This window comes from Hyperoodon ampullatus (genome assembly GCF_949752795.1).
Source record: "Hyperoodon ampullatus genome assembly, chromosome: 14".
In the NCBI taxonomy this organism is placed as follows: domain Eukaryota; kingdom Metazoa; phylum Chordata; class Mammalia; order Artiodactyla; family Ziphiidae; genus Hyperoodon; species Hyperoodon ampullatus.
In genome coordinates this window covers 61,078,760-61,104,915 of record NC_136927.1, presented here as the reverse complement: position 1 = coordinate 61,104,915, position 26,156 = coordinate 61,078,760, and the positions used below count along the sequence as shown (strand labels likewise).

Sequence of the window (26,156 nt, the reverse complement as noted above, 5' to 3'; positions counted from 1 at the left end):
CCTGGAAGGCTTCCTGGAGGAGGAGACTCCTGATCTGAGTCTTGAAGTAGGGGTGGGGAGGTCAGCCAGGCTCAGGGAGGGGAAGAAAGGAGGAGTGCTCCAGGTGAAAGGAATAACCCTAGCAAAATCCTCAGGATGACTCTGCCCTCCATGGGGAAGTTGGAGCATGGACTCAAATGGGGAAGGAAAAAAATGATAGGGGTGGAGAGGTGGCAGATGGGGTCCAGACTGCCCATAGCCTGGGGGGTCTACCTGAGGACTCTACCTGAGGACAATGGGAGCCACTGAAGGGCCTTGAGCAGAAGAGAAGCCTGATCAGATTGTCATTTTGAAATAATCACTCTTGCTTCTGAAATGAGCCAGCTGGGCTAGACGCAGTGAGACCAGAGAAAGGCAGGTAGGCAAGAGGCTGTGGCCAAGATCCCAGCAATGGGCAGAGGGTGGGGAGAAAGGGATCTGTGGGGATGGGGTGGGGAAAAGGGGGAAGGAGGGGTGGGGCAGGTTTGGGAGCTTTATTCTGCTTCATTTTCCCCAGAGTTCTTTTTACCACCTAACATCTGTATTTATTTTTGTGTGTCTTCCGTCTCCCCACTAAAATGTCACGTCTATGAGGGCAGAAGCTTTGTCTGTTTTGTTCACTGATATGTCCCCAGCAACTTTGAAAGTGCCTGGAGCGTAGAAGATGCTCTAGTAAATATTTCCTGAGTGAAAGAACGAGATTGGATTGGATGTAGGATGAGAGAGAAGAGCCCACAGTGATGCCCGGAGCTGGTTATTGATGGAGGAAACCCAAAGGAAGCACCAGGCTGGGGATGGGGAGGGAGGGAAGGAGGCATCCATAGAGGAGGTGAGGATGTGAGTCTGCTGCCCATGGAGAAATGCAGCTGAGGACAGTGAGTTAGGAGCCATCAGCTTTTGGAATGACTGTGAACATGTGCCCAGAGAGAATGTATAGGCAGAGTTATGTCATTTAGGTGAGAACACTGGAGAATAGCCTTGTGTAAGGACAGATCACAGAGGAGGGGCTCACACAGGAGTCTGAAAAGGAGTGGTGGGAAAACAGAACAGTAATGACAGCTAATATGATGTGTAATAATAATGACATGTATTGAGCATTTGCTGTGTTAGTTACTGTATTAAGTACTTTAAATTGTATTAATTTACCCCTTACAACAACCCTCCCCCATGAAGTAGGTTCTATGTTCTATTGTAATTTTTTAAACATTTGGAGAAACTGAGGGACAGAGAGCTTAACTGACTTGCTCAAGGTCACTAATGGTGAATTTTAGAGCTAGCATTTGAACCCAGGCCTTATTCCAAAATCCACGCTCTTCTTCTGTGCTCTGTGGCCTCTCTTGGCAATAATATTGATGTAGATGTTGGTAGTAATAGTAGTAATAATAGTGGTGCTTATGATGGGTCTAGTGTATTGAAGGGTTCATATGTGTACCTGACATGGTGTTGGGCTTCCCATCACCACGTGACATTCTCCTATGATTTCTTCCAAGTCTCCTGACACCCCTCACCAGCCCCTGCTCCAGGGAGGGAGGGGACAGGGCAGGGTGGGGGTGCCCCCACTCACCCTGGCACTCCCGTGTGCTCTGCTGGGCTGTGGTGCCCAGCGGGCAGGTGGGCAGACACTTTCCCTTGTACAGGTAAAACCGCCTCTTGCACTGGATGCAGAAGTCCTGGCTGAAGCAGCTCTCACATGTGGCCCCACATTCTGTAATACAGCCAGGGCCACCCTTGGTGAGGGTGGCTGCCCAGGGAGGGGATCCTCTGGGACTGCCTGGGACTGGGGAGGGCCTCTGAGTAGCCCCAGCTCTGTAGCACTGGGGTCTGCATTCAGTGTGTCCTTTGAAGCCCAGACTTGTCCAGGGTCAAACTGGGCTGCATTCAAGAACTCTTGCTCTCATTTGAACTGAGGCTCAGTGGGGTCAGGTGACATGTCCAAGGTAACATGGTTATTTTGAGTTCCTTTCTCATTTTAGCCGAGGCTCAGAGAGGGCAAGTAACTTGCCTAAAGTCACACAGTAAATCTGGACTGGGAGTGAGGACTCCCTACTCCATTTCCATCAAAGCTCAGAGATGGTCATGATTTGTCCAGGTCACAGTGAAAATTAGAGTTAGGAGTTAGGGCTCCTTTTCCCATTGAGCTAGGCCCAGAGAGAGTGAGTAGCATGCCAAAGGCCACAAAGCCAAACTAGGGTAGAAGTGAAGGTCCCCTGTCCCATTAGTGTTGAGCCCAGAGAGGGCACCGACTTGCTTAGGGCTTCACAGCCAGCCTGAAAGCAAGCAAGTATCTCAGAGTCTGGGCTCAGGCATATACTACTTCCCCTGGGGCTGCATTGGGCTAGAGGTAGGATGTGGGCCAGAGATCTCAGGAGCACAGTGCTAGCACAGGACAAGGGATGGGCCACATACTTTTGCACCTGTTGACCTCCTGGCCGCGGACGCCGAAGTAGCCGGGGGGACAGTCATGCACACACTTGCCGTACTGGCGGATACCTTCCCGGCGGATGAACAGGAAGAGCCTCTGCTGGCAGGTGGAGCAGCCATTCTCCTCTGAGCAGATGACACAGCCTGTGCAGTTGCCCCCCAGACCAGTGCCCACTGCCAGCCAGACCAGGGTGGAGGGTGGGGAAAGGAAGAGAGAGATAGTCAAACCATATGCGTGAGCAGCTCAGGCTGTCTCATTGGTATAGCAATTGAGCACATGGCCACCCAGATGACTACATTTCCCATGCAACTAGATGTGGTCATGTGACCAAAATCTAGTGTGTTTTAAGGTAAAGCAGCGTGTGCAACTTCTAGAGAGCTTAAAGGGCAGGGGCATACCCTTTGTCATCCCCTCATCCGTCCTGTTCGGTGGAATGTGAACATGATGGGTGGATTGTGAACGTGATTGCTGGAGCATGAGCATCTATTTTGGATCATGAGATAGAGATCACGTGTTAAGGATACTGGAGAAATAAGATAAAAAGATCCTGGGTCCTCGAGGAAGGTAGAATTGCTGCATCAGCCCTCTTCTGCCTGTGCAGACTGTTACATGAGAGAAAAATCAGTATCTATTTTGTTCATACCACCGTTATTTGGAGTCCTCTGTCACTCACAGACAATCTTGATCTTCACTAACATAGTGCGTATGTTTGACTGTGTGTGAGGTGCACATGCCTGTGGAGGAGCCCCTCACCCTCCTGCTGCCTTTCTGAACGATACCCCATTCCTCACTGCCACCATTATCAAAGGCTCCCCAAGTCATCAAGTATAGCAAGTGGAGGAAAGGACCTTTTTGTTGTTCCAGAATTGGCAACCAGGGCCCAAAACTGGGAAGAAAGAGGTGGAAAATACCCTGGAAAGAGAGCTCCTCCAAGGCTTATAGGGAGTCTCTGCTGTCTGACCACCACCTGATTAAGCTGACCACCTAGAGAGGGGGACTCAGAGGACTTAGGAGCTGTCAGCCTGGGGAAGGGGGAGCGCTGTGGCTTCCCCTCTGTTCCCAACCCCCAAACCAAGAGGGAGGAGATGCAAGGGTACCCCTCACAGAGACAGATGCCTGCAAAAAGGGGTGACCAGCACCTCATGCCTTGGTTGGACATGAATCTGTGTGGCAGCCCTGCAGGTCTGCCCCGTCCAACGCCTCTTTGAGCAGAGAAAAGAGACCAGGAGAGAGAAGGGCCAAGTTGGGAGGGGGAGGCAACAGAAGAACCTGCACATCCTTCATGGCAAGCAAGGGGGTTCTCAGCAGCAAGGGCCCCCTAGGAGTAGCCAGGCTCAAGTGCTGTCGCTGCTGCCTCCCCAAGAAGGCTGGTTGCTGGCAGGTGCCCCAGCAAGAGGCAGCAGGGCAGACCATCGGGGGTAGATGGTAGTTGGGGAGAGTCAGAAAGTGACCAGGTGTCATTAAGGGACAGAAGAGGACCAGGCAGCTTCTTAGACACAGCAATTAGGGAAACAAGAAGCTGTTTCATGTACGTTAATACTCCATCAAGGTCCGCCTGTTTAACAAACTACTTATACACTTTGGCTCACCCGAGCCCATGGCCACCTAGCAGGGGACATTCTTGACTCTCCAGCCTCACCCCCACCCCCTTCCTATTGGTGCCCCATCTTCCTTTCAGAGGAATTCCCTGTTGTGGGAGGCCCTGGAGAAGGGCAAATCCTGGGGCCTGTCCCCAGGGACAGGATCCATGGAGGCCTGGCCCTTCTTCAAGTCGACAGTGAGTGGGCATTGACCAAAACCTGGCCAATCAGATACGCCTGGTAGTAGGGCTGAAGCCCACAGAAGCGACTGTAATAGCAACGCAGATGGTGACAAAGCAAAACTCTTACTAACCACTGTCTCTTGGAAGAGCTTAGGGGTCACTCAGCCCAACCCCTGCCACTTCACTGGGGACGCTGAAGCCAGAGGAGGTGCAGCCTTCCCCAAGGTCAGGTAGCCAAACAGCAAAGAAATTCTGATTAGAGCTACAGCACTATTTGTAGAGTGATATTTCAACATGCTGCAGAAAAAAGAACCCAACAAGGACCCTCCCCTGACCTCGGAGGGTGCGGTGTGTGTGTGTGTGTGTGTGTGTGTGTGTGTGAGTGTGTGTGTGTGTGTGCGTGCGCACACACGTGCACGGGTGATGGGTCTCAACTAGCATCATTCATCACCGGGTTTTTGTAGAGTTGTCTCTGCCTCCTGCTGCATCCTTGGTCCCGGCAGTTGGTAGGGTGCCCTCTAGTGCCTCTATGTTGTAATGGCACCTCTGACTTTTTGATTCTGACGGCCTCACTCAGGCTTGTCATCATATCTCTAACTCACTAGAAAGAGCAGTACTGTTCCTCCCACTTCCCCAAGGTCACGGGTATAGAGACCTGAATGCTAATTTTATGAATAAGTGACGACAACTAGAGTTTGTAAAATGCTGCTTTAGAAAGATCCAAACTTGATGGTTCTTAAACTTGACTGCGCGTAAGAGTCCCCAGGGAGGCTTGTAAAGTATATAGGCCCAGGGATATGCATTTAAACAAGACCAAAATAGATGTAATTGGCATTGTGGAAGTGTCTTCCCTGCTCACAGTCTCCTTTCCCTGAGAACAATCTCCTTTCCCTGAGAACCAGACGTGGCAAATATTCTTGTACTGCATGACCCTGTCCCCTGGCCAGTGGTGGACAGGCTGTACCAGGGCCTGACAGTTCATCCAGGCTGGGACAATTAGACCATCTCTCTTGAAAATTTTGACTGTGGGCCAACAGACAATGGTCTAGGATGGCCTCTTGACCTAAGGACATTTGTAGGAGGGCAGGGTGGCCTGTGCGAGAAGCTTTGGTGAGCACTAGCATCTGTGGCACCTTTCTTTGCTAACAGAGGCCCCATCTTTGACTTTGAGGTTCATGTGGAACCACCTCTGTCCAGATGCATTTAACCTGGGATTCGGCAACCAGAGAACCAGGTCCCCTTGACTGCAGTGATTGGTTCAGACAAATGTTTCAACTAGAGCTAGTCTTAGGACTGCGAGTGTGTGTGTGTGTGTGTGTGTGTGTGTGTTTACACTCTGTTTGGATTTGAGAAGATGTAGACCAGAGCTGGTGGGCAACGCATGAGGGGTGAGTGTCCCGAGAATGGAGGCCACACAAGAGATTGTCTGTGCACCTGGATCCACCCCTAGGAGGGACCATAAAGTCTCTTCTTTTCTAAAGCCATTTTGAGTAGGGTTTTCTGTCATGTGCAGCCAAAGACTCCTGACTACACAGAAGCAGAGAGAGAGAGAGAGAGAGAGAGAAAATAAATCAGATGCGGGGAGAGAAAAAAAAGCAACCAGAAACTTCATGGGCCCTAGATGGTCAGACAGAGTTTCTGACCATCTTCCAAGCCCAGGTTCCAGTCCCCCAAGGCTCGGCTCACCCCATAGCTCCAAAGAAAGTCACTAGTTCACTTGAGCTAGCTCTCCTCCTGTCAAATTGCAATCAAAATGATGTATCTCGGGCTTTCCTGGTGGCATAGTGGTTGAGAGTCTGCCTGCTGATGCAGGGGACACGGGTTCGTGCCCCAGTCCAGGAAGATCCCACGTGCCGCGGAGCAGCTGGACCCATGAGCAATGGCCGTTGAGCCTGCGCGTCCGGAGCCTGTGCTCCGCAACGGGAGAGGCCACGACAGTGAGAGGCCCGCGTACCGCAAAAAAAAAAAAAAAAAGACGTATCTCACCAGATAGGTGGAGCCCAACAGATCATGGTGGAGCAGCTCTGCTTCAGCAAGGCCAAGGGACCTGAAGCACTGCCCACCCAGCCTGACCATGGCACGCCAAGGGACCCTGGGATTGTAGGGAGCACAGTTTGAAAACCCCTGGCTCCTTCTACACCTCAACTGCATGCTGGCCTTCTTTGCTGCCCTCTAGCCGCTCTGATGCACATTTCTAAATGAAGTATTTGAGCTCTGATTGCAAGTTCCCTGAGCTTTCTTGGGGCATCAGAGGGGATGGCACCCCCTGTGATTTCCCTTAAGTATCTCCCATAATCAAGACCATCCTCCCCTGGTCAAAGTGCCAGTTGTACCAAAAAGGATGGCCTTGTGTTGCTCCAGCAGCTGGAGGGGCTTGGAATGACATCTGAGTCATATTGTCCTTCCCCAAGCACCCAGGGGATAAGCTGAGACTTGGATGTCCATGTTATGGAGAATGACAATGGGGTTGTCAGTTTACAAAGGGATGCAGGCTTACAACAACTCTGAGTATGTGCGTTAGCCCAAGGTTGAGTGATCCATCCATCCATTCATTCAACAGTTACTGAGCCCCTACCTTCTGTGAGGTCCAGTGCTGGGGGCTCGATGGTTATGAAATGTGGCAGCAGCTGTGTTATCATGAGCAAAGTACTTTAACTCTCTGGGCCTCAGTTATTCTAGCTGTAAAAGGGGGGATAATGCTTAACTTGCAGTGTCGTTGTGATGACAGGAGATGGTACCTGGAAAACTCTTAGCTTAAAGCCTGGCAGCAGACTTCTGATAAACTGGATATCTTGTTATTATATTGTCTTCTGCCCTCGAATACCTGAGGACATGTATTATGGTCCAGGTGCCCAGGTTCAAATCCTGGCTCCACCACCCACTGACTGACCTTGGATAAGTACCTTCATCAATGTGGGCCTCAGTTTCTCCATCTGAAAAACTGTGGCAACAACCCCTACTCCCACACATTTTGTTATGAGGTGTGTGCAAGCAGCAAGTGCCTGGCATGTAGTAGGTCCTTCTCCATAAATATAAGTTCCTTTCCTGTTCCCTCACTGTCACGATACACGGTGGGATTGTCAGCCCACATTTGGACCCTCCTCCCCTTTCACTGGTGAGACAACGGAGGCCAGAGGCATTGGTGGAGGACAACCACCAACCACCATCTCCAGGGAGATGGTCTTTCATCCTCAGGATGGTGAAGGCTCAGGGAAGAGACAGAGGAGGCAGATTTGGCCTTGGGTGAAGGGCAGGTTTTTCTTTCCGTTGGGATCAGGGAATGACCTGTGCTCTTTGAAACGAGGGCTCCCAACCTCAGAGTCATCCACATCCTGAGAATGACCCCAAGCCCCTTGTTTTTTTTTTGTTGTTGCGGTACGCGGGCCTCTCACTGTTGTGGCCCCTCTCGTTGCGGAGCACAGGCTCCGGACGCGCAGGCTCAGCAGCCATGGCTCACGGGCCCAGCCGCTCCGCGGCATGTGGGATCTTCCCGGACCGGGGCACAAACCCGTGTCCCCTGCATCGGCAGGCGGACTCTCAACCACTGCGCCACCAGGGAAGCCCTCCGAGTCCCTTGTTTTGATAGGAGTCAATGGTTCAGTGTTTGCAAGTGATCTCTATATTTTTTCATTTAGGGATTTGAGTGGATTCAGGGTCATCTCTGCATTATCATGCCTCCCACCCACCTTCACTCTGCAGAGCTTTCCTTGACGGGGTCAAAAGGCACAGGGAGACATCTTGGACCCCGAAAATTACCTGTTTTCCCCAGACAGGCTCATCTCCTCAGCAGCCCACAGTGAGTCTGTCAATGAAAAATCCTCAATACCCAAGCCAAGAACTCCAGCTACACAGTTAAAAAAAACCAAAAAAAAAAAAAGATTTGCCAACATTAAAAAAAATCAGATTTCACATAAGAAGCTGGAATTTGGACTTCTCTGGAAAAGGTATGAATACCTGCTAACACTGGGCCTGCATTCCTGCAGGGCAACATTTGTTTGGAGTTCCATAGATGGGGCATGTGCTCTCCAGTTTGCCAGTCACCCCCGCCACTCCCTATTGCTACCCCTGACACTGAGGGCAAAGGTCAGCTGCCATGTATTATCCCCCTCGAGCTGCTGATTATCTTTTCTTTTTGTTTTGTTTTTTTTGTTTGTTTTTTTTTTCGGTACGCGGGCCTCCCACCGCCGCGGCCTTTCCCGTTACGGAGCACAGGCTCCGGACGCACAGGCTCAGTGGCCATGGCTCTAGGCCTTCTCCCAGAGTTGCTGATCCAGTAAGTCTGGGGTTGGTGGTGGAGGGGGGGCGCTGAGAATCTGCACTGCTAACAGGTTCCCACTATAAAGTGGAGTAGGGTTAAGAGCCAGACTGCTTGAGTTCAAATCCCAGCTCTACCCTTTATCCTTGCCCATGTGACCTTGAACTAGTGCCTTAATCTCTCTGTGCTTCAGTCTTCCCATCTGTAAAATAGAAATCATACTGGCCAACCTTACAGAACCTTGAGGACCTGAGCAGGCTTGACACTTAACGAGGGTCTCGGTAATGTTACTATCGCCACCTGCCACACCTCCACTGGTGTTTGTGATCTTGGACTTGCTTTGGCAATCAGTGCAGAACTTTTAATTTGATGTCAACATTTTTGGGGTAGAGTTTCCTCATAACTGGGATGTGCCCAGGGAAGTGTGTTTTGCATGAGAACATTGTGTGCCATGGTGGACTAAAGGATTTAACACAGCTGTCCCCAAGGCCTCCCTGTGGGTGAGGAGGATGGGGAAGAAGAAAAAGAGACCGCTGCTCCCTGCCCTGGGCCCTGCTATGTCCTTGAGAAGGATCCAGAACCATGTAGGGGGGCCCCATGCAGAGAGTAATGGGCAGTGCCTTCTCCGATCCCTGCCTGGCAGTGTGGGATGCATGTCACCGATAACCAGAGGAAATAAACAACATCTGGGCTCCCGTCTGCCTGCTCAGACCGCCACATATGGGAGGCAGTCACTGCCACTGGAGGCTGGCTCAGAGGACCCCAGGCACATTCCTGCCTCGGGGGCAGATTGCACCATCCTCAGCAAGGCACGGGCCCTAGAGATGACTCCAGGTTTGGAGACTCCTGCAGGTGTGGGGACACTGAGATGATCTCAGCTTTGCAGCATGATAAAACACCATTTTCTGGCTGCGTGATCTTAGGGAAGTGGCTTCACTATTCTAAACCTCAGTCTCCTCTTCTGCAAAATGGGGACAATGGTAGTAGCAATCACCTCCCAGGCACTTGTGAGCTCATCCATGCAAAGTACTTAGCACAGCTCATGGCTGATGAATGAGTATTATTTTATTACTTGATTCATGGGAGATACATGAGAGGCACCCCGAGGTGCTCACTTGAGGGCTGGGGCCCAGCTTGGCTCATTCTCCTTCAAATTTCCACAGTCTTGTACATTGTAGGTGCCCACTATTTCTTAAAAGAAAGAATAATGCATGAATGAATGAATGAATGAATGGTGGCTTAATAAAAGTTCTCAAAAACTGTTCTCAGGGAGGCTGCAGTCTAGTTGGGAGAACTAGGCTCATACATTGCAAAGAAAGCTGATGATGTCTGCCCAGCAGAGCTCAGAGCCAGGGGCTGGGCACAGACTGCAGTCATCAGGGATGGTTTTCTGGAGAGGCAGATGTGGGGACGAGAGCAGGACTAGTCTGTGTGGGAGAGGTGAGTACATGACAGTATATAAGTTGGTGGCAGGGAGGGAGCTTGGGCAAGGAGCAGACAGTGAATCCCTGCTAAGGTGTCTGTACGTGACACCAAGGGGTTAATGGGTAGGACCCTCAGAATATAGTAACAATAGGCACACATCCGAAATGGAAATTTGTAATCCTTTCCCCTCCTTCCCCGCAAACCTGCCTCTCCTGTCCATCTGGGTGAATGGCTACTCCACTCATGGGCAGAAATCTTGGAGTCACCCTGCCTCTTCTCTTTCCTTCCTGTCCCACATGGAATCCATCAGAAACTGGTCTGCACCAACACGTGTTTCCCCCTCCCTCCCAATCATCGCTTGCCCTGCTCCAGTCATGCTGGCCTCATCCTTGCTGTGCCCCAAACATGCCAAGACCACTCCCTCCTCAGGGCCTTTGCACTTGCCCCTCCCTCTGCCTGGAATGCCCTCCCCACATTCATCCTCAGGGCTTGCTCCACTTCAGGTCTCTGCTGGAACGGCCCCTTCTCTGTGACACCTCCCTGACCACCTCGCCTGAAGTAGCACCCATCCCTGCATCCTTGTCTCACTCTGCTTTGTTTTTCTTTGGCATTTACCCCCACCTGATATGTGATGTGTTTGTTTGAATTTTTGGTGTCTCTTTCCCACCACTGAAAGGTGAGCTCCAGGAGGGCAGGGGTAAACCACAGCACGCTCCACAGACTCTTCAGCGCCATGCTTTGCTCACTTAAATGATCCCGGTGAATGTTGCACATCACTGCCTCATCCATTTTTTTTTTTTTTTTTTTTTTGCGGTACGCGGGCCTCTCACTGTTGTGGCCTCTCCCGTTGCGGAGCACAGGCTCCGGACGCGCAGGCTCAGCGGCCATGGCTCACGGGCCCAGCTGCTCCACGGCATGTGGGATCCTCCCGGACCGGGGCACGAACCCATGTCCCCTGCATCAGTAGGCAGACTCTCAACCACTGCGCCACCAGGGAAGCCCCCTCATCCATTTTTATAACTCCTTACCATTCCATATAGAGATGCTGCAAAATTAATTTATTATATCTATTTCAGAGAGGAGGAAACTGAGGTCCAGGGCGGTGCTGCTGCTTGCCTGAGATCACTTAGTAAGAGGACCCAGGCAGTGTGACTGCAGAACCTGAAGGCTTCATCTCGAGGGCACACGGCCTCCCAGCTGCCAGTGTATCCCAGCACCTCCTTTAATCCTCCACACAGAATAACAGGTCCCCTTGCTAAGGCCTTGCTAGGCTTCCAGTGCTGTGCTAAGGCTACTGCCTCCTTCAATGTCCATTTGACCTTGACTGAGACAGGAAATTAGCCAAACAGTGGCAGTACATGTGTTCCCAGGACAGACCCTGCCTCTTCTGCATCTCTCATTCATTTTCCCCTCATCCTGTGCTCATCTCCCCTCATTTCCACGATGTGGGGCAGATCAGTACCTGTGTGTTCAATCAGGGGTGACATGCCTATTTCCCTGTCCTTCAGGTCCCCTCTAAGCTCTCAACAAGTGATTCTCTTGCCACCCACCTGGGCCTGGGGAAGTGGGGAAGTGCCCTGCCCCAGCCCCTGCTCGAAATCCACACAGAATCCTTTTCAGACATCGGCTTCCATGGGCTGGGGAGGTGGGGAGATGGAGGCTGGTAGTGGAGCCAGGGTTCATACCCACATCTGCTGTTTCCCAGCCAGTGGTGATCCTGAGATTTAAATGCACATCAGAATCACTTGGGGCTGCTTATTAAAAGCAGAGGCACCTCCATCCCTCGATGTATGCTGTTGGTTTAACGTGTACAGTGGTGTGCCTGGTGTCATATGTGTAGGAACTTGCGTGATTTTCAGAAACCACTCTGTGAGGTCAGCCAGGGCTTCCCAAACTCTAAGGAGCACACAAAGTGCCCAGGGACCTCGGGTACAAGTGTAGATTTTGAGGCTAAAGGTCTGGGCTGGGGCCTGAGATTTTGCTTTTGTACAACGCTTCTGGGGGATGCTGATGGTGCAGGTCCCCAGACCTCATTTTAAGAAGCAAGACGGCAGGTGCTGTTATAACTTCTTACTTTACTGAGGAGCAAACTAAGGCTCAAAGGGTAACAACTAGAAGTCACAGAGTTAGACAGAGCCCCCAAACTCTACTGTGTCACAGTGCCTGGCCCTGCTGGCCTGACGATGGATGAGAGGTTGCGCTGATATTTGGAAGGGGCACCTTGGCCCCTCTTACCACTCATAGGAGGGGTATTTTCCCAAAAGGCCCAAGTTGAGGACAGTCCCTGCCAAGCCCAGCATGGCAAGAAGAAGAAGGGCTGGGTTCGCGTGTCCTGAGCATGTGTGTGCCTCTGAGACAGTGGCAGGTGTGTGCGGACAGATGAGACCCATACCAAAAGGATTCTAGTGTCTGGAGGTTGAAGCATGGAGAAGGCCTTGGCTGTGCTGCCCCTGCCCAGCCCTCCTGCTAGGCGGGGGAGGGTGGACAGTCCAGAGCGGGCTGCTTGTGCCTGGAATACCTCCCCGCATCAACCCAAACCTCTGCTTCCTTATCCCTTAACGACCCACCCTGGATCCACAAGATACGGTCTGCCTTCATTAGCTATTCATTAAGGGAGGTCAACTTTGTGCTCCTGATGGGAGCACTGGGAGCCCTGAGCAGCCCAGAGCAGCTGCCAGAGACCTTCAGAAAATCATCACTGCTTTAAAAAAAGAATTGTTGGCAGACAGCAGAAGCAAGAAGAACTACAATCCTGCAGCCTGTGGAACAAAAACCACATTCACAGAAAGATAGACAAGATGAAAAGGCAGAGGGAGGAACAGATGAAGGAACAAGATGCCAGATGAAGGAACAAGATAAACCCCCAGAAAAACAACTAAATGAAGTGGAGATAGGCAACCTTCCAGAAAAAGAATTCAGAATAATGATAGCGAAGATGATCCAGGACCTCGGAAAAAGAATGGAGGCAAAGATCGAGAAGATGCAAGAAATGTTTAACAAAGACCTAGAAGAATTAAAGAACAAACAAACAGAGATGAACAATACAATAACTGAAATGAAAACTACACTGGAAGGAATCAATAGCAGAATAACTGAGGTGGAAGAACGGATAAGTGACCTGGAGGACAGAATGGTGGAATTCACTGCTACAGAAAGGAATAAAGAAAAAAGAATGAAAAGAAATGAAGACAGCCTAAGAGACCTCTGAGACAACATTAAACGAAACAACATTCACATTATAGGGGTCCCAGAAGGAAAAGAGAGAGAGAAAGGACGAGAGAAAATATTTGAAGAGATTATAGTCGAAAACTTCCCTAACATGGGAAAGGAAATAGCCACCCAAATCCAGGAAGTGCAGCGAGTCCCATACAGGATAAACCCAAGGAGAAACACACTGAGACACATAGTAATCAAATTGGCAAAAATTAAAGAAAAAGAAAAATTATTGGGAGCAGCAAGGGAAAAATGACAAATAACATACAAGGGAACTCCCATAAGGTTAACAGCTGATTTCTCAGCAGAAACTCTACAAGCCAGAAGGGAGTGGCACAATATATTTAAAGTGATGAAAGGGAAGAACCTACAACCAAGATTACTCTACCCAGGAAGGATCTCATTCAGATTTGATGGAGAAATCAAAAGCTTTACAGACAAGCAAAAGCTAAGAGAATTCAGCACCACCAAAGCAGCTCTACAACAAATGCCAAAGGAACTTCTCTAAGTGGGAAACACAAGAGAAGAAAAGGACCTACAAAAACAAACCCAAAACAATTAAGAAAACGGTCATAGGAACATACATATCGATAATTACCTTAAACGTGAATGGACTAAATGCTCCAAGCAAAAGACACAGGCTTGCTGAATGGATACAAAAACAAGACCCATATATATGCTGTCTACAAGAGACCCACTTCAGACCTAGGGACACATACAGACTGAAAGTGAGGGGATGGAAAAAGATATTCCATGTAAATGGAAATCAAAAGAAAGCTAGAGTAGCAATACTCATATCAGATAAAATAGACTTTAAATTAAAGAATGTTACAAGAAACAAGGAAAGACATTATATAATGATCAAGGGATCAATCCAAGAAGAAGATATAACAATTATAAATATATACGCACCCAACATAGGAGCACCTCAATACATAAGGCAACTGCTAACAGCTGTAAAAGAGGAAATCAACAGTAACACAATGATAGTGGGAGACTTTAACACCTCACTTACACCAATGGACATATCATCCAAAATGAAAATAAATAAGGAAACAGAAGCTTTAAATGACACAATAGGCCAGATAGATTTAATTGATAGTTATAGGACATTCCATCCAAAAACAGCAGATTACACTTTCTTCTCAAGTGTGCAGGGAACATTCTCCAGGATAGATCACATCTTGGGTCACAAATCAAGCCTCAGTAAATTTAAGAAAATTGAAATCATATCAAGAATCTTTTCTGACCACAACACTATGAGATTAGAAATGAATTACAGGGGAAAAAAATGTAAAAAACAGAAACACATGGAAGCTAAACATTACGTTACTAAATAACCAAGAGATCACTGAAGAAATCAAAGAGGAAATCAAAAAATACCTAGAGACAAAAGACAATGAAAACACGACAATCCAAAACCTATGGGATGCAGCAAAACCAGTTCTAAGAGGGAACTTTATAGCTATACAAGCCTACCTCAAGAAACAAGAAAAGTCTCAAATAAACAATCTCACCTTACACCTAAAGGAACTAGAGAAAGAAGAACAAACAAAACCCAAAGTGAGCAGAAGGAAAGAAATCATAAAGATCAGAGCAGAAATAAATGAAATAGAAACAAAGAAAAAACAGCAAAGATCAATAAAACTAAAAGCTTGTTCTATGAGAAGATAAACAAAATTGATAAACCATTAGCAAGACTCATCAAGAAAAAGAGGGAGAGGACTCAAATCAATAAAATTAGAAATGAAAAAGGAGAAGGTACAACAGACACCGCAGAAACACAAAGCATCCTAAGAGACTACTACAAGCAACTCTATGCCAATAAAATGGACAACCTGGAAGAAATGGACAAATTCTTAGAAAGGTATAACCTTCCAAGACTGAACCAGGAAGAAATAGAAAATATGAACATACCAATCACAAGTAATGAAATTGAAACTGTGAATAAAAATCTTCCAACAAACAAAAGTCCAGGACCAGATGGCTTCACAGGTGAATTCTATCAAACATTTAGAGAAAAGCTAACACCCATCCTTCTCAAACTCTTCCAAAAAATTGTGGAGGAAGGAACACTCCCAAACTCATTCTATGATACCAAAACCAGACAAAGATACTACAAAAAAAGAAAAGTACAGACCAATATCACTGATGAATATAGATGCAAAAATCCTCAACAAAATCCTAGCACACAGAATCCAACAACACATTAAAAGGATCACACACCATGATCAAGTGGGATTTATTCCAGGGATGCAGGATTCTTCAATATACGCAAATCAATCAATGTGATGCACCATATTAACAAACTGAAGAATAAAAACCATATGATCATCTCAATAGATGCAGAAAAAGCTTTTGACAAAATTCAACACCCATTTATGATAAAAACTCTCCAGAGAGTGGGCACAGAGGGAACCTACCTCAACATAATAAAGGCCATATATGACAAACCCACAGCAAACATCATTCTCAATTGTGAAAAACTGAAAGCATTTCCTCTAAGATCAGGAATAAGACAAGGATGTCTGCTCTCACTGCTATTATTCAACATAGTCTTGGAAGTCCTAGCCGTGGCAATCAGAGAAGAAAAAGAAATAAAAGGAATACAAATTGGAAAAGAGCAAGTAAAACTGTCACTGTTTGCAGATGACATGATACTATACATAGAGAATCCTAAAGATGCCACCAGAAAACTACTAGAGCTAATCAGTGAATTTGGTAAAGTTGCAGGATACAAAATTAATGCACGGAAATCTCTTGCACTCCTATACACTAATGATGAAAAATCTGAAAGAGAAGTTAAGGAAACACTCCCATTTACCATTGCAACAAAAAGAATAAACTACCTAGGAATAAACCTACCTAGGGAGATGAAAGACCTGTATGCAGAAAACTATAAGACACTGATGGAAGAAATTAAAGATGATACCAACAGATGGGGAGATATACCATGTTCTTGGATTGGAAGAATCAATATTGTGAGAAAGACTATAGTACCCAAAGCAATCTACAGATTCAATGCAATCCCTATCAAATTACCAATGGCAGTTTTTATGGAACTAGAACAAATCATCTTAAAATTTGTATGGAGACACAAAAGACCCTGAATAGCCAAAGTAGTCTTGAGCGAAAAAAACGCAGCTGGAGGAATCAGACTCCCTGACTTCAGACTATACTACAAAGCTACAGTAATCAAGACAATATGGTACTGGCACAAAAACAGAAACATAGATCAATGGAACAAGATAGAAAGCCCAGAGTTAAACCCACGCACCTATGGTCAACTAATCTATGACAAAGGAGGCAAAGATATACAGTGGAGAAAAGACAGTTTCTTCAACAAGTGGTGCTGGGAAAACTGGACAGCTACATGTAAATGAATGAAATTAGAACTCTCCCTAACACCGTACACAAAAATAAACTCAAAATGGATTCGAGACCTAAATGTAAGACCGGACACTATAAAACTCTTAGAGGAAAACATAGGAAGAACACTCTTTGACATAAATCACAGCAAGATCTTTTTTGATCCACCTCCTAGAGTAACGGAAATAAAAACAAAAATAAACAAATGGGACCTAATGAAACTTCAAAGCTTTTGCAGAGCAAAGGAAACCATAAACAAGACGAAAAGACAACCTTCAGAATGGGAGAAAATTTTTGAAAACAAAACGAATCAATGTACAAAGGATTAATCTCCAAAATATATAAACAGCTCATGCAGCTCAATATTAAAAAAACAAACAACCCAATCAAAAAATGGGCAGAAGACCTAAATAGACATTTCTCCAAAGAAGACATACAGATGGCCAAGAAGCACATGAAAAGCTGCTCAACATCACTAATTATTAGAGAAATGCAAATCAAAACTACAATGAGGGGCTTCCCTCGTGGCGCGGTGGTTGAGCGTCCGACTGCCGATGCAGGGGACGCGGGTTCGTTCCCCGGTCCGGGAAGATCCCACATGCTGCGGAGTGGCTGGGCCCGTAAGCCATGGCCGCTGAGCTTGCGTGTCCGGAGCCTGTGCTCCGCGACGGGAGAGGCCACAACAGTGAGAGGCCTGCATGCCGCGGAGAAAGTAAAAAAAAAAAAAACTACAATGAGGTATCACATCACACCAGTTAGAATGGGCTTCATCAGAAAATCTACAAACAACAAACGCTGGAGAGGGTGTAGAGAAAAGGGAGCCCTCTTGCACTGTTGGTGGGAATGTAAACTGATACAGCCACTATGGAGAAGAGTATGGAGATTCCTTAAAAAACTAAAAATAGAATTACCCTATGATCCAGCATTCCCACTACTGGGCATATACCCAGAGAAAACCACGATTCGAAAAGACACATGCACCCCAATGTTCATTGGAGCACCATTTACAATAGCCAGGTCATGGAAGCAACCTAAATGCCCATCGACAGATGAATGGATAAAGAAGATGTGGTACATATATAGAGTGGAATATTACTCACCCATAAAAAGGAACGAAATTGGGTCATTTGTTGAGACATGGATGATCTAGAGACTGTCACAGAGTGAAGTAAGTCAGAAAGAGAAAAACAAATATCGTATATTAACGCATATATGTGGAACCTAGAAAAATGGTACAGATGAACTGGTTTGCAGAGCAGAAATTGAGACACGGATGTAGAGGACAAACGTATGGACACCAAGGGGGGAAAGCCGCGGGGGGGTGGTGGTGGTGGTGTGATGAATTGGTTGATTGGGATTGACATGTATACACTGATGTGTATAAAATTGATGACTAATAAAAACTTGCTGTATAAAAAAATAAATAAAATAAAATTCAAAAAAAAAAAAAAGAATTGTCACGAATCTGCCCAGAGTGCAAACCTATCACAAAATCCATCTGTCTGTGGAACTGTCACAAAACTCTCTTGCATGTGAAAGTGTCAAGTATGTGAAATTGTGTAAGGAATTGTCTTGCAATTGTCCTACATGTAAAACTGTCATGAAGTGTTGGGTACGTGAAGTTGCTATTCTTCTGAAAATATACGGAGAGGACAGTTCCTTTTCTTTTTGTGTTAGAAGAATAGGTTTGCTGTGTGCGTGACCTTGAACAAGTTGCTGAAATCCTCTGTGCCTCAGTTTCTTCTTCTAGTGACTTTTACAGGGCTATTTTGCAGATAAAATGCATTATGCTCAAAACAGTGCCTGGCACATAGTAGGTGCCCAAGAGACCCTGCTACACCACACACACACACACACACACAAATGTAATCTCTCTGAGGCAGGTGTTTCTGACTTGTTCATGTCTGTAGCACCGGTACCTGGTACACAGTGGGTGCTCAGTGAGAACTTGTGGGCTGGGGAGTGGACTCAGACAGGTTTTGGCTTTGCCTGTGGTGGCGCTGTCTGGCCATGTGGCGTCGGACAGGTCTCTTGCTTCTCTGATTCTCTCTGAGCCTGCCTTGGGTACTATAAAGTGCCCCAAGAGCTGTGTATAAAGCACCTGGCAATACTGGGGACAGGAAACACTAGCTGCTAATTCCCTTTCCCTCTGTGGGGGAGTTCATGGTTCCTGGGCTCTTTATGGCTGTGGAGGCCTCCTGTGGCTCTTTGGGAGGCTGTGAAAGCTTCAGCTTCGGCTGAGTGGGAGGATGCTGCAGCAGTCAGGACCTGGTGGGACATGTCCAGCTAATCTGGAGACCTGATGCCACAGGCTGGGGGTAGGGGGGATGGTGCCCACTAATCCAGTCCAGGGGCCCCCCACGAGCCGTGGGGAGGATGAGTGCCAGGATTCCAGGAAAGGTGGGGGAACTTCCTAAGAGGAACTGAGAGCACATGATTCCTAACATGCACGAGACTGAGAGGTACCAGGTCTCGCAGTTTGCTCCACAAATGACCCCTTCACCCCACCATGCTGAAGACCCGCAATGAACAGAGCTCGGGACTAGGAGCCAGGACCGTGCTTCCCGTCTCGGCTGGGACTCAGGCTCACTGTGTGACCTTGGCAGCCTCAGTTTCCCCAGCAGAAAAACAAGGGATTGGTCTTGACAGAGGACTTTCAAACTTTTTTCAGCCAAGCAAGCTTTCTTTTTCCCAAGATAGGATGTGATCTGGGAGCTCGATTAATAGGGCAGCTAAGAGTTTAGCTGCTTTGGCTGAGGCTTGCATAGGGGGAGGATCTCGAGCCAGTCCTCTTGGTTTCGTCTGCTCACTTCCGGGGGCATCCCCTAAGGGCATGGATAATCTCTAAAGACTTTCAGACCCCGAAGTCCCTCAGCACCAATGGCAGGAGAGGCACTACAGCATGGTGTAGCAGTTAAGTCGGCCTCTGCAAGCAGACAGCCTGGGTCTAAATCGCAAACTAAGCCTCAGTTTTCCCATCTGTAAAATGGGCATAATCATTGTCCTCATGCATTGCTGAGAAGGTTCAGTATGCTGGCGTGTCTGACATGCTCAGAACAGGGTTTGGCAGATGGTAGGTGCACAGCAATGGGGTAGCTGTGAGCAGTGTGGAGCTCTTACAAGGCCAGACTCTGTTGCAACAACCCTACGAGGTATTATTATCTCCTCTTACAGACAAGGAAGTTAAGGCACAGAGAAGGTAAATAATTTGCTAAGGATCACATAGCGGCAAGCTGGGATTTAAAGCCAGGGAGTCTTAGTAACTGGTAGCTATTATTAAGTACTGCGGAGAACCCAGCCCCTAGAATATGTCCCATGTAAACACCCTAATTGCCTCTTACAATTAAGCCCTAAGGAAGCTTTGGATATACCATCAGCTCCCAGTGCAGAGAAAACCGGGGGCTCTGCTGCCAGTGAGCATCAGGGAATGGGGCTGGGCCTCAGCACTGGACCCTCTCGGTGTTCCAGGGATAGCCCCAGCCCCTCTCATCCAGCACCCGGGGTAACTGGAGGTTCCGAGCGGTGACAAAGAGTTGGGAATCCAGTTTGGACCTCCAGACATGGGGTGAACATCTTTAGGGACCCTATTCTGGGTCTGGTCTCTCCCCACAGGCTCCCTCCCCCTCTGAAAACCTTGTAGAAGGGAGAGTGCACCAGATATGGACTCTTATCCCAGTTCCGTGGGTCCTCAGGCAAGTCCCTCCCTGTCTTTGGGCCTCAGTTTCTCCATCTGTCAAATGGATGGTTAAACTCAGTGTTTCTAAGGGCCCAATAGCCATCCATCCACCCATCCGTCCATCCATTCAGTAGGTGTTTCTTGAATGCCTACAGTATACCAGGCCCTTGTCTAGACTCCAGTGAAAACAAGAAACAAAAACGTTTTTCTTTTATTTGATTTATTGGACAAAGTTAAAAGACAAATCACAGACCTGTGGAAACATTTTAGAAAGATGTGCAAAATGATACTAGATCAGGAAGGGAAATTTCCCAGGCACCTTGTCTTGTTCACCCACGCCTCCCAGTGCCATGCACAGTGCCGGGGTACACTGGTGCTCTGTAAGTGTCTATTGGGTGAACGAAGGAACAAGATGTATCTTGCTGCTCCAAAACTTGCGACTAAGGGTGGAAACAAAGTCTGAGCCCTCCCCTCCCCTTACCACTGTGTTCTAAAGAAAGCTGCCTCGTGAGTGTGGAATTGGAGCCAGACACCCCCTTCAGAACTTAGCAAGGGGGAGGCCAGATATCTTTGCACCCTCCATCCCCTCCCCCTCCACTGCCTACCAGCTGGTGTAAACCGATGTCTGAAGAGGATCCAGGAAGGATTGTCTAGCAGGGGCTGCGGCGGGGCAGGGCACTTCCCCAATTCCCTAAACGCAGGTGGGGTGGCAAGAGAATCACTCACAGTGTGGAGGGAACCCGATGAGACACGGAAATGGGCATTTCATCCCCTGACTGAACACACACTCGCTGATCCTTCCCATGTCTATTGGGGGAGGGGGGAGAATGAATGAGAGATGCAGACGGGGAGGGGTCAGTCTCTCAGAAGCCTGCGCTGCTACCATTTGGCCAATTCTCTGTCCGGATCACGTGGACACTGAAGGAGGCCGTTGAACTTGATCCAAAATTTCCAACCCAAAGGTGCTGTAGGGGTACCATGGGGTAGTGAGGGAGCTGGGAATATGCGAAGAGGTCGAGGCCATGCTCCTCCCCTAATAAGTCACAGCCGTGCCACAGGTAGGGCACCTGCCACACACAGAGGGTGTGGAGGGAGGCATAGGAACGTTTAGACCCAATCGCTTCCCTGTGCTCACTGGTGATGCGGCCCTGAGTTTTCTCACTGCTGGGACTTGTGAGGCCACAGCAGCACCAGAGAAGTAAGACACAGCTGTTCCTGTCCCCATCCCTCTTCTGCTCCCCAGCACACAGGAGGGAGGATGACACATCTCTCCACAGGGCAGATCAATGGAGTCAGGAGCCAAGTCAGTGATGGGGAAGGAGACAGCGCTGAATTAGACCTGTGTTTTCAAAAATTTAGCACCAAACTGAGCTTTTTAATACCAGAAACTCTGAGATCTACCCAAAGTTATTAAGGATTGGGTTTTAGAGATATAACAGAATTAGAGAGAGAGAAAGCAAATGTCATGTTTGTGATCCTCTGTTACATGTCCACGCTGATCATTATGCCTCACAAAAGAAGGCCAAGGATTACCATCCTTAATATACAAAGAGTGCTTAGAAATCAAGAAGAAGAAAAACAGCAACAACCCAAGGTATAAAATGGGCAAAAATATTACAAGTAATTAAAAAAAGAAAGACAAATGGGCCAGTAACCTCAGGAAGAACTATTACATTGCACTAATAATTTTCAAAATGATGTTTAGAATAAAAACAAAATATTACTTGTGGCCTACCAGAAAGGTAAACTAAAAGACTGACAACATCCAGTCCTCACTTTAAAAAAGGATTTGGGCAGTGTCTATTAAAGTTTGAACTCTGTAGTATACGGATAGTAGTATTATGGTGCCCTGAGGCTCAGAGAGGGGCAGGCACTTGTTCAGAGCCACACAGTGGGTCACTGGAAGGCAGGGCTGGAACCCTGGTCTCTGGATGGGTGCCTTTGGCTTTTTATCTCCAGCCAGCTGGCTCTCCCTGTCTGGCCTTGTGAACAGCCTGGTCCCTGGCCTCTGACTGGGGAGGCCAGGCCTACTATACCCACTGCTGCACCTGCTTTGGGACTGAGGATGGCTGGCTCTTGCTGTTCCAGGTGACACATCTATCGTCACCCCTTCCCCACAATAGATGAGGCTCCCAATCAGTCTTGCTCAGCAGTGAGGCATAAAGAGTGGAGATGGGAACCCAAGGCTTGGGATCAGACAACCCCGCCTTCAAATCCCAGCTCCACACTTCACTCCCTGGGCCCGTTATTGAACCTCGGTTTGCTCATATGTAAGATACAGGCAATCACCCACTCACTGGAAAGCTTGTTCCTTTCACAAATGTGCTTGAGGGCCTACTATGTGCCAAGAACTGTTGTAGGCACTGGGGATACATCAGTGGACAAGACAGCCCTTCCCCTCAGGGAGTTTGCATCCTAAAGGAGAGAGAGGTCATTTGAGATAGTGACAGTGAGTGAATGACAGTAAACAGAGTGAGGAAAGGAGAGGAGGGTCCTGGCCACAAGACAGGACTCGCTGAGACATATAAGGAAAGCATTCTTGGCAGAGGGACCAGCAGGTACAAAGGTCCAGGGGTTTAGCATGCAGGAGCGCAGTGAGGCCAGAGCTGGTCGGAAAGGCGGATCAGCCCAGACCTGGGTGGTAGGCTCAGAAGGAGTGTGGATGGCGCTGGGCTTTCCTGGAAGCAAGATGGGAAGGCCCTGCGTGGTGCAGGCCAAGGAGGGTCTGCCATCTTGAAAGCTCCCTCTGGGGCTGAGCAGAATGAACAGTAGGGGGCAGGAGTGGGAGCTGGGAGCCCAGGGCGGAGGCCTGTGGTCACCTAGGGGGTCTGGACCAGGCTGCTGGCTGTGAGCAGCAGATGGACAAGTCTTGCTTGTGGGATATTATGAGGATTAAAAGGTACGTGGCCTAGCCCGTGGTGCAGCAGGTAGCTGGCGTGAGCAGACCTCAGCTACCCGTCCTCAGCTCTCAGGGGACCTAACCCAAGAATCCCATGACTGTGTCTGCCCCGCAGCCTTCTCCAGAGATGCCTGAATCACTTCTGCTCCTCCCTGCCACTGGCTCGGGTTGTGACTCTTTGACCTGCTGTGGCCTCTCGAGTTTCGCAGGCCACCAGGACAAGGTCTCATTCAAGGTTCCCTCTGGTTGTTTCAAGCCGGCTTGCTGTTCAGTGGCTCCCTAAACCAGCTGTATACCACCGCCCCCAAGCTGGACTGAAACCCGAGGCCCTGTCTGAAGTCATTCTTGAAGGTGAGAATAAGTGGTGAGTCACAGTGACATCTGCCCGGGCCAGGCCCCCAGACCAACTGCCCAGGAAATGGGAGATGGGAGGGAGGCAGTGCTGGGCAGGCGGGAGTCCAGGTCACACACATGTGGGTATGAACCCCAGCTCTGCCACCTTGACTCTGGGAAGTCCCTTTCACCTCTCTGAGCCTCACACTTCAGCTGCAAAATGAGAATGATGCTATCGAAGGGGTGCCCGGAGGATAAAGGGAGGTAATAACCTGCAGAGCCCCTGGCTCTGTGCCCAGCTCATATGCCAAGGACATCAAATGGGAGCCAACTTTGTCCTTATGCTCTGCCCTGGGCTCTGCTCACCAATTCCTGGCACAGTGAAAAACAGCTCTGGTTTCGGAGCCCCAGCTTGGCTTCCAACCCAGACTGTATGGGGGCTGTGGAAACCTGGGCAAGTGGCTTCACCTATCTGGATTCTACTTTCCTCTTCTGTAAAATGGGTCCTATCTTCGAAGGCTGTGGGTAACTAATGCACACAAAAATCACCCGGCACATAGTAGGTGCTCAAGAAATGGTGTGATGCCAGCAGGGAGGAGCTGAATGGAAGAAGGGGACACAGGCACATATGTGGTGGGGCTCTACCTTGGAAACCTCTCGTGGTCCTGGGGCACTGTCTCCACCACACTGAAACCCAGCCAGTTGGAGGGACCTAGGCTTTCAGGGCCTGGAAATTCTACAACCACTGTCAGTGGGTCCCAGTTTCCTCACGTGCAAAATGGGAACCATAATCCTTCTTGCCCAGTTAAAACCAGGATTAAGGGCTGGATCCAAGATGAGCAGCCACAGCCAGAGGTGCTGGTCTCTGTGAGCTCCTGTAGATCCTCTGAGGGACCAGGTCTGCAGGTGGGCAGAACCAGGTTGATGCCGTCTGCAGCATGCAGGATCCTGAGCTACCAGGTCCTGTGTTAAATCACTGCAAACCCATCACAGCCCTGAAAAGCTGGGCTACATTTACATGTTTTCATGGATGAGAAAACTAAGGCTCAGAGATGTTAGGGTTAGGGTTAGGGTTAGTGGTTGACCCAAGAACCCACAGTGAAGAGTCAGGTGGGATGCAAACCAGAGTCCTAGCTCCTGACTGCTGGGAGCCATGCCTCCCTGATGGCCTCTCAGCCCCTCCCTGCTGCCTAATGCCCAGTGGCTCTCCAAAGGCAGAGAAGTGCCACTGAAAGTCATATGTCTCTCAGGGCCAAAGAGGAGCCCCGAGCTGTGTGCAGGGTCAGACAGGAGGAGAAGAGCAGAGGCTGCAGGGGCAACCCAGTGGTCTTAAGTCTGAAACCATGGAGCCCTTAGCAGCATCCCCAGACCTTCAATAAAGTCTGTTACCCAGAAATGTCCTGAGTGCTCGGTTTTTTTCTTTTTCTTTTAATGGGGGAGGTGGTTGGAGGGAGGGTTATTGATGCAGGGGAATAAGATGGTCTACGAACTGAAGCTATTCAGCCAAAGCAGCCCTGGGAGAACGGCAGCCATTGTGGGGATGCTCCGCTCTCAGGGAGGACGTCAAGCCAACGTCCCCTGTCCCAGGGGCGGGGGTCTCCAGCTGACACCTCTGCTATTCACTCTATTGGGCCTCCCACCTTCATCAGTCTGGGGCCCCCAAGGACAGGGGCCAGCTGACAGCAAGTGTTCAACAGACATGTGCTGGCTGAAATGCGATGACTCAGGGGACATCCAGGAATGAGGGTGGACAGAGAAGCGTCACCTGAATTTGAGTTCCAGGAATGTACTCAGGAAGGGCTGAGGGCTGCTGCATCAGGACTGTCAACACTTGTCAGGGAAGAATCACTTGCGGGAAGGGTGATCCGCTCAAGGGATAGAGAATCAGGGGCTCACACCCTTCTCATGAGACCATCTTATGAGGACTTTTTGTAAAATCAAAAAGCCCAGAACATACTGCAGAAACAATGCCCTCCTACCTAAAAAACCTTCAAGGGATTGATCACATGAACAGTATTATAAGTAACAATTTCTGTTCTCTAAAGGACATACAAAGTTAGCAGCTGGGTATCAGATTGAAGAAACGTATCTTCCATGTCAAAACCAACAGGGGATTAATATGTAGGTAATACAAAGAAGTCCTATAAACTGACAAGAAAAATTCAGGAAACCCAATAAAAAAGTGGGCACATAAAAATACAATAAAAATTTTAAAATGAAAAAACCCGAAAAGTAAAATTAAAAGATTTAAAATAAAAAATGACTAAAATTAATAAAAAATTTAAAATAAAATGGCATTTTAAAACTAAATGATAAAGTTAAAAACTTAGAAAAATAAAATGTAAGAATAAAATAAAAATACATTTTAAAGTAAATTTAAATAAATTACATTAAAATTAATAAAAATTAAAACTTTAAAAATAAAATTAAAATGTTTAAATAAAATAAAAATGAAAAAATTTTAAATAAGTGAAATAAATTTTGAGTAAAATTAAAAATTGCCAATTTGTAACCATTTAAAAATAAGGAAAGAGAAATAAAATAATACAAAACAAGAGTACTATCAGCTCGGCTGATGCTGATAATGCGTTATGAATTAAGTCTGATTGACTCAAATGCCTGTCAGAAGCGGGGCAAGAGGGGAGGAGGAAGGAAAATCAGGTCTGAAAGACAGCATTTGACTGGGTTTTTCCAGCCTGCGATGGGCAGAGGGCAGGATGTCAGGCCCCATCATGGCCTCATCCACAAATAGCCATCATATCATTTATACATTTGTAATGTGCC

General features: G+C 48.0%; 1 protein-coding gene across 1 annotated transcript in view; it reads right to left on the bottom strand.

The window, feature by feature from the left end:
* RSPO4 (R-spondin 4) overlaps nucleotides 1-26,156 on the bottom strand; it is a gene marked incomplete at both ends in the record, with an annotated part of 40,868 nt that overhangs the window by 6,058 nt on the left and 8,654 nt on the right. Inside the window, 2 exons of the mRNA XM_079719076.1 lie at nucleotides 1,583-1,723; nucleotides 2,425-2,613. Of these exons, the coding sequence (XP_079575202.1) occupies nucleotides 1,583-1,723; nucleotides 2,425-2,613 (330 nt within the window). The remainder of the gene's footprint in view (nucleotides 1-1,582; nucleotides 1,724-2,424; nucleotides 2,614-26,156) is intronic.